Below are 12,932 nucleotides of genomic sequence, written 5' to 3' on the forward strand. Positions count from 1 at the left end.
CAATTACTCCCATCTCACCACCTTGTCTCCCCAGACTGTAAATACCAATGAAAAAGGAAAATGAGAAAGCATGAACTATATTTGGTTAAATCCTTTTGGTTGAAGGTAATGCATCTTATTCTAACTCTTTCTAGGAACCCCGAAAAGCTGGAATGAATGTGGGTGCTTCCAGCAGAAACCGACATTCATTCCAGCTTCTAGGTAATTACAGCCTTATGGAAGTTCAACTCCAGGTTTGTGAAGTACACTCAGCCTGTGTCTCTCTCACTCCTAAACTTGCCTTTCTTCCTTTTCTGTTTTTAAATGAGTGGTATTAACTGTTCTCTGATATGTTTAAACTCTGTGATTCTTTCTAGGTTGTTGGTCTCCTTTGCTTAGCTTCTCACCCTTGTTCTGTTTCACCTGAGTCAGGTCTGACCTCAGGCTCTCAGCAGTCTGTGCTGTGCCAGACCAAGGATTTGGAAATCTCCTCCCAGCCACATACACCCACCACAACCATCAAAGGTCAGGATGATTCTGACCTTTATTTTACACTGTCCTTTGGGGGTCTTTTTGAATCTAGAGGCCTTCTGACTCATCCGGATAGCCAAATACCATCCTAATTTCCAGTCCTTTCTTGACCTTTTCTCTCCCTCATGAAGAGATGTTATTTTTTAAATCTTCAGTTTTTTTTTTTTTTTTTTGTCTTTTTCGTGACCGGCACTCAGCCAGTGAGTGCACCGGCCATTCTTATATAGGATCCAAACCCGCTGCCGGAGCGTCACCGCGCTCCCAGTGCCGCACTCTCCCGAGTGCGCCACGGGCTTGGCCCCCTAAATCTTCAGTTTTTAAAGGGGGCTGGAGAACTGTTTGGCATATGCTAGGTTGAGTTAATGGCAGGTTGGGTGTGATGCTTCACCTCTCCTGGAGGTTATACTTGCATTGTTCATAGTGACTGTAAATGCCTTAACCCCAGAGTGGCTGACAGAGTGTATGGACTTAGTCCATGATGGCAGGTTGAAGGGAGAGATCTTTTAGATCAGTTATACTCTGAACATCTTCCAAGGCCCACCCTATAGGAAGTAGCCTGTTCTGCCAACAGATAAGGCTGTGTGAATGTAGTGTGCAACTTTCTGAATGTGGTAAAGTCAAATTTCATTCTCAGTAATAAGCAATGGAATCATATTCCCCACAGTTTCTGAGGCCTACTGTGGATTCAGGGTCTCCAGGTGCCACTGCTAACAACAGGGAAAGACATTCTTTTGAGATTTCCATTTTGTATAAGTGAGAAATTCAATGGTTACAGCAGAACAGTCTCTGGTAGACAGTTCAGTTAGCACACTCTAGAGGCATCTGGAAGACAGTGACACAGATAAGGTGAGAACAAGGTCAAGAGTTGAGCGCACCCATTTCACTTATCTCTGGGAGCTCAGGCATGAGGGAGCAAGTGAAGTGAGACAGGGCATGATTCTAGGGAACTAGCAGTTACAGGCTTCCTGGTGTGAACTCTAGCACCCTCAGAGAAAAACCACCCTCAAAAAGAATTAGAGGTCAGAATGAAAAAGTCACTTTGGGGGATGGTAAGCAGTGATGTTTTAAGAATGGGTAACAAAAATGTAAGGTGGGTGAGCTGAGGCAAGGAGAGAAAGGAGAGAGAAAGGAGCTGGTAGATGTCTTTCAAAGCTAGGCTAAGGAATTCAGGTTAAATATAACCAAACTGTTTCAAGCACCAGAAACTTTCCTCAACCCCAACCACTGCCAAATGGAATCTTACCAGGAGGCCATTATATGAGCAGACCAAAGCAGAGATACTGTTTTATCTTGTTAACTTTAAAGTTAATATCATTAGTAGAGCATTTTTCCTTTTTAAAGGAAAAAAGCATACTTTACAATGATGAGCATTCCCTTACCTTCAGGTATTTGCTTTTAACAGCTGCCTCATTGAGTCCTCGCCACTGGTCATCTTTGGCTTTTGCCTCCTTCATGTCCACAAAGTAACCAGTGACTGGAGTCCGCCCAGAGTGAAGCGGGGGCTTCCACTGGAGAACCAGGGAATTTTTCCTGACCTCACTGTACTTGAGACTGTGCGGTGGTCCTGAGAGAAAGAGAGAGAAACCAATGAATAGAAATCATAGTATAGATGAGAAAAACCAAACATGTATAAATTTAGAACCACATTGTTCTTTTTTTAAATCTAGCACTTGCATGAAAATAGATATTTTGTGGCCATTTCATGTCAAGTTTCCTCAACTGCTCTACATCACCCTACTGAGTCCCTTCACAGGCTGCAGGTGGCAAGGCCATGTCAAGGAACCTCTCAGGGGCTGGATTAAAACTTCCCTTCAGGCTGTCCTCAGGCCTGCGCTAGTCACTTTTTATTGGAACAGTTTAATTTAGTTGTAGATTCAGTTTCAGATTATTTTTGAGTGGTATTCTAAAAATTCCCCTCAACCTCGAATAGTATGAAGAAAGCAAGTCTATTTGATGGCATATGAATATAGATAGTAATAGGTCTTTCAAAGGAAGAAGGAATAACTCCCGATGGGAGAGAAATCTTTCCCCTAAAGCATGTATCCCACAAATGGATGAAAACAAACCACAGTTTACAGATTACAAAAAACTGTCACCAAAATAAATACCATTAATCCCAGGGCTGTGAATCTGTGCTGAATGCTGCCTGGTTCTTTATATTCATTTACCTCATTCATTCTTAAGACAATGAACAGAAAGCTCAGAGAAGCCAAGTAACTTGATAACCCCCTGAAGGGGGAAAGCCAAAATGTACTTTTAGTATTCTTGGAAGAGTCCAAACTACAGGAGGATGGCCCAATTTGTTTCTTCAACCCTGCAACCTTTTGGTCAACATCATCACTTTCTACTGAAACGTTTTCCACAGGCCTGCTCAGAATTTCTCAGTCTCTAGTCACTCTCATTTAACTTTACTTAGGAATTGCAAGAATTTGAAAACAGATCCACTTTTATGCAGAAATAATTTAAGAAATAACAACTTGCTTCCAGGAGGTGCAAGGAAAGGTGGTATGTTTGCCTCTTTTTATTTGCTGAAGTTGAGTAAGCACTTGAACTCCTCTTGAGTTTCTCCTGTAATCTTTTTATTGACACTTGACAGAGAAGCGATACAGATGGACGTTCCCTAAGTGAAGGCAACGGGGTGGTTCTTCAAACTTTCAAACAGAGGAAGGGAGTGGCAGTGGTGTCAGGGACACCCAGGATGGCCCAGTATGGCCTGGGGCTCTCATGTGGTCAGTGGTGGTGCCACACCAGTTGTTGAATACGTTGAATGTCAAACCCAGGTAGGAGAATTTAGTCATCCTGTGGCAAAGTATTGGCATCTCTGAAGTCAGTACCAGTGGAAGCAAAATAAAATCATCCACCAAATCCATTAATGTTGCTAGTTCGAATCATAATGGCTTAGTTAAGTTGTTTGCACTCTACATTTAAATTTGCTCGGTTTTATACCTCTGTAAGAGTTATAAGCATAGGTAAGTTTTCCTGCCTACTTCCTATTTTCTTCCCTGCCCACCCGAACACCCCCTATGACATCCTCTGAATGAAATTATTTGCCAGCCAGTTTCCAGGATCTTTCTTGTGGTGCAGAGTTTGGAAAATGTGTAGAGAGGGAGAAAAGACTGAAGAAGTAAGTGAAGAGAGGCAAGTGGAGAGAAGCTGGACCAAACAAAGCCCCAGGCAGGCGTGTGAAATCCATCGGTGTGATATGATGAAGAGCTGGAAGAGAGGGAGGAGGAGAGAGTACAAGGAAGAAAAGCCACGTGGGCTGGGTCTGCAGAGAGAGATTTTGGGGGGCTGATCAATGAGAGGCTTTAGAGCATTGGGAGAACACATAAGAACTAGGGAGTGCAGTAAGATTTTTTGAAAAATTTTGCTGTGAGATATGAATTGGACACCCTTTAATAGCCTTTAAGAAGCAAAAGCAAAGATTGGAATTCCTTTTTGTAATGCTCATTTGGCATTCAGACTGTGTGCTCTGCCAATCCTACTCCATGTAGAGCCTGAGCTACGGGGACTCTAGGATTTATTTGGAACACAGCATAAGTAATTAGTACTCAATTTTATACTGCCACCTATTATTAAATATTATCATAAAAATATTTTAGGTGAACATGAGGGGCCAAGAGAATTCTTTTCCCTTAAACGTTGTCTATACAGTACTTCCATTTAGTTCCAAGCTGTAGGTTCTGTTGGAAGAAACTCTGAGCTCCAGTGCTGAGATGTGGTTTCCATGGTTACCTGGAATGGCAATGGTCCACTCTTCACAGGTGAAGCACTTGCTTACTGCAGAGGGCACTCCCAACCCAGCAATGTTCATGGCTGCCACCTGGAACTGATACACCATGTTTTCCTTCAAGTTGCTAATCTGAAACATTGACAACATCACAGATAGTGAATGCTTCAGGTTTGTTTTTTCTAGTTGTTCAATATTTTATTTATTTACCTGCTGTGTTGTACACACCCTAGCGTGACCTTCAATGAGTCACAGCCTTTTGTAATCTCTTCCCTTGAGTGTGGGTGAAACTGTGACCTGCCTGTAGCCCATAGAATATGGCAAAAGCATTGTAATCTCAATCCTGTGATTGTGTTACATCAGATGGCAAAGGAGAAGGGATATTACAGATGTAATTAAGATCCCTAATCAGTTGATTTTGGATTAATCAAAAGCAGAATCATCCTGGATGGACCTGACTTGAATCAGGTAAGAACTCTTAAAATGGGGTATGGGAAGGGAAACTTTCTCCTGATGGTCTTAAAAAAGCAAATGCCATGTGGTGAACTGGTTGGCCACTCACATTTGGAGAAGGGCAATATCTAGGAGTTGAGGCCTCAGCCCTGTAGCTGCAAGAAACTGACTTCTGCTAACAACCTGAATGAGCCTGGAAGAGGATCACAACCTCAGATGAGAATGCAGGCTCTTGAGAGCCTGAGCAGAGGACCAGTTAAGCCATGTCCAGACTCCCAACTCACGGACACTGTGTTATGACAAATGTGGGTTGTTTTAAGCTGCAAAATTTGTGGTAATTTGTTATGCAGGAATAGAAAACTAATACATGTTCAGATGAAAATTAAATGAGTTCTAAGCTAGGAATCAAAATATTCAAGCTCGTGTAATGTTTTTGCTCTTTACTGAGTGACCTAACATTTTCTATATGCTTCAGTAGGAATTGGGTTATTGTGAGGGTAAATATATGAGATAAAATAACGAAATGTTTTCTATTTTCCAAATGCGAAAACATTTGGAAAATAGAAATAACATACCTATACCTAGACATGTAATATTTTAATTAATACACCAAAGATAAAGTGGAAATATTAAAAGCTGTCTAAGAAAAAAGAAAAATTACCCTCAAATGAGCAAACAGACTAAGAGCTGGTGTTGGAGTGAGCAGGACTGAAGCCATGTTGGGACCTAAAACCGAATGGGCTTTAGGAAAAAAAAAAAAAAAAAGACACAGTATTTTTCATGGCATGCATTTCTCTGAGTTCCCTCTTTTCCCACGATTACTTGATATTTTGAACCTTGGTTATGGGTCAAGATGACAGTATATACCTAAATGTAAAGTTGTTTTCCAGTCAGGCTGGAGCTGCAGATTTGCAATAAGAAATGCACTATCCAGATGCTGGGACACAAGGATGACTCCAATGAAGCTATGCTGATTCCACCCTGAAGCAGATCAAAATCCAGCAGGACCATAAAATAACTTCAAGAATGAGGAAGAAGCCAGATGGAGCCTTGGTGAGAATTTGCACCTGGCCCCTTACTTGTCCCCCTCCCTCCTGCTTTTCACTTCCTACATTCTACTCCCTCAACCCCCTCTTTAAAAGTCCTCAGTAAATCTAAGTCTTGGAGATGACTTTAGCCTAGTGTAGTAGATTGAATTATGTCCCCCCAAACTCCCTGAAGCTTGAATTGTGTCCCCCAAGTTTTATGTATTAGAAACTTAGCCCTCACTGTGACTGTTAAGAGGGTGGGAAATCCTATTACGGTAATTGAAAGGCGGATCCTTGAAGAGGGATTGGATTGCAGGACCGTGAAGTAGTGAATGGATTAATAACAGTGGTCAGGGGTGTGTTTCTGAGGGCTTTAAGAGAAGAGAGTCTATTTTTTCTCTCTTTCTGCTCTCTCTGCTTCTACCACCTTGCAACGTGAGACTCCTGGGTCATTGTTGCCACCACCAGATGGACATTAGACTTCCCAGCCTCAGAAACAGTAAGCAATAAATTTCACTTTCTTTATAAATAACCCAGTTCCAATTATTTTGTTATAAGCAACAGAAACGGACTAATACACCTGGCCACTCTCCTTCAGGTTTAGCAGAGAGATGGGTCAGCCCAACATCTCTCTCCTCAGGTCACCGGCATTCCTGAATAAAGCTGAGTTCCATTTTCAACATTTGACTTTTGAGTTGTTTTTGTTTGTAGCAGACAGATGGACCTGGGTTCAGTAACAAGATTTTGATGAGCCTCAGCCAGGAACTGAATGCCCTGGGATAACAGACTTTGGCAAGCCAAGCCAGGGATCTTGTACGGGGCAGGCAGCTGGACTTGGGTTTGATAATACTGGCATGTCAGAGGCAATAATGAGCCAGAAGATGGTGGAATTCTATCTTTAAAGCACTGAAAGAAAACAACTACCATTACAGAATGTTTTACCCAGAAAAAAATATTTTTGGAGAATGAGAAAAAAAATTGTATTTTTAGACAAACAAAAACGAAGAGAGTTTGCCCTGAGAATACCTCCACTAAAGGAAATTCTAAAATATTCACCTTAGGCAAAAGGAAAATAATCTCAGATGGAAGGTCAAAGATGAGGAATTTAAAGCAACTAAAATGATAAATATGTAGGTAAATCTAAACAAATATTTACTCTATAAAACAATAATCACAATGCTGTTTAGATTCAAAAAAGATTTAAAACATAGACATACATGCACATAATGGCATACAAGTTGGGAAGAGGGTAAATGGGTTAAAGTATTCTAAAGCCTATATGTTTCTGAGGCAAGAGTAAAACAGATGGAATAACTTCAGACTCTAAATTTGCTCCATCAACAAAAACAAACAAAAACCCAGAATCTACAGCTTTTAAGGTAGTGGCGATGGGGGAAGGGGAGGGAGGCAGGGAATGAATGATTTTTTAAATGAATATTCATGAGATACAAAGCTTATTGTTACCCGCCGTGGCATGATGTGAAGGCCAGATTCATACTGGCAGCATACCCATTACCAGAAACTGCTTTTGTACCCCGTGTCCCCCACCCAATTATCCCCACCACCCTCCACCCTCCCTTCCCCCCCACTCCACATTATAGCCCAAGGAGTGTTCTCTCCGTCTGCAAGACCAATGCACTACTGTGGTCTTTCTTTCCTTCTTTCTCTCTTCGTTCCCACATAGGAGTGATATCATGTGGTATTTATCCCTATGTGCTTTGCTTATTTCACTCAACATAAGTTTCTCCAGGCTTATCCATGTTGTTGCAAATGGGAGCATTTCATTTTTTTTTTATGGCAGAGTAGTATTCCATGGTGTATATATACCACAGTTTCCTTATCCAATCATCCATTGATGGAAATTTAGGTTGGTTTCATGTCTTGGCTATTGTAACAGAGCTGTGATGAACATGGGAGTGCAGGTATCCCTTTGACATGATGATTTCCACTCCTCTGGGTATACACCCAGAAGTGGGATTGCTGGATCGTATGGTAGATCTATCTGTAGTTGTTCAAGAAACCTCCATACTGTTTTCCATAGTGGTTGTACTAATTTACAGTCCTACCAACAGTGTAGGAGTGTTCCCTTCCCTCCATACCCTCGCCAGCATTTGTTATTCACAGTCTTTTTGATTATAGCCAGTCTAACTGGGGTGAGGTGGTATCTCAATGTAGTTTTAATGCGCATTTCCCTGATGACTAGTGATGTTGAGCATTTTTTCATATACCCGTTGGTCATTTGTATGTCTTCCTTTGAAAAATGTCTATTTAGCTCCTTTGCCCATTTTTTAATTGGAATGGAATGATTTTTAAAAAAACATTCAAAAGTAATCAAGAAAGGACAGAAAATGAAACAACAGGAAGGACAAATATAAAGCACAAAATAAGATAACTCATTCTGTAAAAAATTAGTTTTATCTATCTTAATGATACAATGTAGACTTTAAGGCAAAACATATTACTAGTAATAAAAAGTCACTTTGCATCTGATAACATCAAAACATTTTAATTGGGTGAATTTTATGGTATGTGAATTATATCTCAATATTAAGTGAGATTATCCTGCAATTTCCCTTCCTGTACTGTCCTTGTCAGATATTGGTATCAAATTAATTCTAGCCTCAGGATAATCTCACTCATGAACACAGAAGCAAAAATCCTAAATGACTATTAGCAAACAACATCCAGGAATACATTAATAGAACATACACAATATCGAAGTTGGATTTATCCTAGGAATGCAAGGTTATTTCAACATTAAACAATTACTAGAATACACCACATTAAAATTAAAAGTGAAAAATCATATGATCATCTCAACAGACTCAGAATAAAAATTTGAAAATTTAATTAACTCTTAACAAACTGAGAATACAAGGGAACTTTCTTCAACGGATGATAGATGTCCACAGAACACCTAGAGCAAACATAAAATTAAAGCTGAAATGATGGAAGTTTTTCATTTAAGATAAGGATCAACTCTAGAATGGCTGACATCACCACTTCTATTCAACACTGTGCTCAAGATTCTAGGCAGAAAGTAAGGTAAGAAAATGAAGTAAAAGATATAAAAGTTGAAAGAAGTAAATTGTCACTATTTGCAGATGATCTGAATCCAAAAAGAGAGACTCCAAAAGACTTTATTGGTAACTTATTAAAATTATAAGAAAATTCAGCAAAAAACTATAACAATTATATACAAAATCAGCATATAAAAACTAATTATAATTCTCTATACCAGCAACAAACACCTGATATAAAAATATGTTACTTACAACACTGAAAATATATAGTATCTATAAGTAAATAACAACTGATGTGCAAACGACTATAAAGAATTATAAAACTTTAATAAGAAACTTTAAAGAAGACCAAGGTAGATGGGAATAAACATCATGTTCGTGGATTAGAAGACTCAATATTTTTAAAATGTCAATTATTCCTTTATTTATAGATTCAATATACCTCCAATCAGAATTCTAATGGATTTTAGTTTAGTTTAAATTAATTTTGTTGTTATTGTGTTTTGTTTTGTCTTGTGTGTTGGTAAAACTTGGTAAACTAATTTTACAATTTATATCGAAGTGCAAAGGCTAAGAATATCACAGAAAGAAGAATAAACAGGGAGAACTTGATTTACCAGTTATCAAATTGACTATAAAACTAGAATAATTAAGTCAGTGTGGTATTGGCCCAGTGGTAGGCAAACAAGTCAATAGATCAGAATAGAGAGCACAGAAACAGAAGTGTGCATATAAGGAAACTTGACTATGGTACAGATAGCCTAACAGCACAGTGGGAAAGGACAAACTTTTCAATAGATGGTGCTGGGACAGCTATGTCTCCATGGGGGTGGAGCGGGGAGTATAATTTTGATCATTACCTCACGGCATATACAAAATTTAAAGGTGAATTAATGACTGAAATATAAGAAGAAAAACTGTTAAGCTTTTAGAAAATAATCTAGTACAATATCTCCATGACCTTGAAAAAGGCACAAAAATCACTAATGACAAAGCAAATGTTGATATATCTAATAACAATAAATTTGACATTAAAATCAATGTGATTACCAGAAAGAGAGAAAGAACAAGCTGCTGCGTGGGAAAAAATATATGCAACTTATAGAGCCACAAAAAAATTATATTCATTATAAAGAACTTCACACGTCAATAAGAAACCCATTGGAAAAAAGGGCAAAACCCTTGAACTGGCATGTCAGAAAAGAGGATGTCAAAATGGACTGTATATGTAAGAAATGGTATTCTAAATCATTTGACACCCAGGTTGACAAAACTGAAAATATGCGATGGCGGAACAATAGGAGTTCTCACAGTCTTCAGAAAACTGTATTGAATTATCTAGTAATGTGGAAGATAAACAGATCCTCTGACCAGCAATTCCATTTTAGGTAACAACCTAGAGAAACTGGTGCACATATGTACCAGCAGACGTGTACAAAAATGCCAATAGCTACATTGTTTGATGTAGCTAAAAATGAAAAAAGGCTCAAATAGCAATCAATAATGGAATGAAAGAGTGTATTATGATATGGGCTTGCGATGGAATACCATACAGTAATAAAAAAGAATGAGTCAGCTACACGCACCAGCGTAGAAGAGTCTTACAAACACAATTTTGGGGCTGAGCCCGTGGCGCACTCGGGAGAGTGCGGCGCTGGGAGCGCGGTGACGCTCCCGCCGCGGGTTTGGATCCTATATGGGAATGGCCGGTGCACTCACTGGCTGCATGCCGGTCACGAAAAAGACAAAAAAAAAACCAACACAATTTTGTTTTATGCATGCTCAGTATGAGCGTGCTATTTCATACATTTCAAAAGTTAAGTTAAAAGAGTGTGGCATTGAGTTGGGGAAAACACCACTGTCCCAGCCTTGCCCCCTCTTGTCCTCACAGCTCAGGGTTCTGTGAAGGCCGGGAGATGGTGACTTGGCTTAGCCGCCGATGCTCTGAAGAGGGAAGCCATCAGCTAAGGCAAGAGCAGGACCCTTCAGGTCCAAGCGTTGAGGCTCTCATAGAGGGGAACATGTGAAGCACCCCTCTGTGGCCCTCAGAGCCACTGTAACAGGGGACACTTCATAGGTAGAGAGATGAGTTTGGCCATGCATTCTTTGTGATTTGGACATTGAAAATTAAAAACCAAAGTCAGCTGTGTCCTGGGACTCTTGAAGCTAGTGGCGTATTGGTTACAGATATTTTGTAAGTTTTGAAAGAAATATTAGTTTTCACAATAGGTATGCATTTCATGGTAAATATTCTAAGATATCATTATGTTTATGTATATGAATCATAAAATATAAACCCTGCGTGCGAGCCAAACTATTTGCATTTACCCAGGTATGTTTTTCACAAAAGTCATGCAGTGCAGACAACAGACATTGGACGAATGATGTGAATCCTCCACAAGGTTCTGGGTGTGTGCGTGCTTGTGTACACAAACATATGCTCCCACACAGGACATGCCACACTACAGAAAGTCACATGCTTACCTTGTATGCTGCGTCACTGACAGCCTTGATGTTGGCTTCTCTCCATTTTCCTGGTACCCCACCAATTACTTCGCGATAGTTCACATAATAGCCAGTAATTTCTGCTCCTCCAGTATTATCTGGTTGCTTCCATCCAAGAACCATTGAGTCACGAAAACTTTCAAGACAGGTGATATCAGAGGGTGGAGATGGTGTCGCTGTTGCAACATGAATAGCTTGTGAGTAGACAGAAATGACTTTATGATTCTATATATATATTAAACTTACTTAATTGGTGCCATGTATGAGGGCACTAGATGTTGCAATATAAAACTAAAACATGAGACCGATCTATAACTTAACATTTGATTTGGTGTATGAGAAAAAAAACTGGACACACTGTAGTGTAAATGCACTGCAATTATTATCTCAAAGATAAAAAGAACCTGCCCCAGAAAAATGATACGATATCCTGAAAAAATGACTCTTTTCACCATAAGAAGAAATTTTTCCCAATGTATATATGTGGTTTTGTTTTTACTTGCTCCTTGAGAAAAATGGAATGTTTATATCAATTTCTCCCTCAATTAATTTCTTTAGAATTTCCATATATTCCCAAACGGTTAGCATTTCACCATTGAGGCACACTTACCCTTGTGAGACCTCAAAACTACACAGGTTCTGTCTGCACATGGAAAAATCTTATTTTGGAGCTCAGCTAAATGCCACTTTAAAAAACATTTTTAAAAAACAGGCACAATCGGCCATGTGACTCTCTCTTAATATATAATAATTTTTGTCATGTTATTTTTAACCTGATGTTGGAATATTATTCATGTAGCCCAAAATACTATGTAGCTGTCACTGTGTTTATTAATACCTCACCAGAAAAATATTTGGAAGATATTTCAAAAGTCCTCCTTCATTTATGTGGCTTTGTGGATCAACTTTTCACTCAATTACTGAAATTATAGTTTTCAATAAAGAGAGAGAGGGTGGGAGAAATCTATCTGGATATGCAATAACATAAAAAAATTTTCTGAATATTTACTTGGATTATAGGAGATTTAAAAAACTCTCTAATATTTATTTAAAAAGATTTCAGAACAATGAAGACAAAATAAATACATTTTTCTTTCTTCCCCACTCACCAACCTCCTTCATTCTTTACATTTTAAAACAGATTTCCCTTTCTCTCCCTATCTATTTCAGAACACTGTTGAATATAAACTCTCGAATATTCCATCTCATCTTGAGTTAACAGGACAAATACAGGTGTCAAAAAAAAAAAAAAAAGGCTACCGAGGTTGGGGATGGGGTAGATACAGGGGATGGATGAGAGGCATTTTAGAATTTATCAGCATATGTTCATCATTTCATTTTTATTTGATAAGAAAAACGTTGTGTCCTAGAATATATAAGCCACAGGTACCAAATATCCTCATCAGATCCTTCTTAGCTTGCTGATAAATAGTCTTAAATAAATCACTTCTGGACATGTGGATCATGTATCATAGAATTTAGCTGCAAGTGATTATACTACCCTGTTAAACTTTCCATGGCAACTCAAAGAGCTAGTTATTTATAGTGCTTTGAATTAAGTGTGAATAATCACTTGGAAACCTGAGGATGAACAAACAACAGAAGCTGATAACTATGACCTTGCTACAATGTCACTTCTTTGTGAAATATCCTTCCTCTCCATGTACTGAACACGAACATTCC

At 39.0% G+C, this 12,932-nt stretch overlaps 1 protein-coding gene across 1 annotated transcript in view; it reads right to left on the bottom strand.

Annotated features, from left to right (window-relative positions):
• MYOM1 (myomesin 1) overlaps window positions 1-12,932 on the bottom strand; it is a 131,320-nt gene that overhangs the window by 39,631 nt on the left and 78,757 nt on the right. Inside the window, exons 18-20 of the mRNA XM_063077233.1 lie at window positions 11,229-11,425; window positions 4,246-4,372; window positions 1,890-2,074 (exon numbers count right to left, since the gene is read on the bottom strand). Coding sequence (XP_062933303.1) covers window positions 1,890-2,074; window positions 4,246-4,372; window positions 11,229-11,425 — 509 coding nt within the window. The remainder of the gene's footprint in view (window positions 1-1,889; window positions 2,075-4,245; window positions 4,373-11,228; window positions 11,426-12,932) is intronic.

Source organism: Cynocephalus volans, chromosome 13 (assembly GCF_027409185.1).
Source record: "Cynocephalus volans isolate mCynVol1 chromosome 13, mCynVol1.pri, whole genome shotgun sequence".
Classification (NCBI taxonomy): domain Eukaryota; kingdom Metazoa; phylum Chordata; class Mammalia; order Dermoptera; family Cynocephalidae; genus Cynocephalus; species Cynocephalus volans.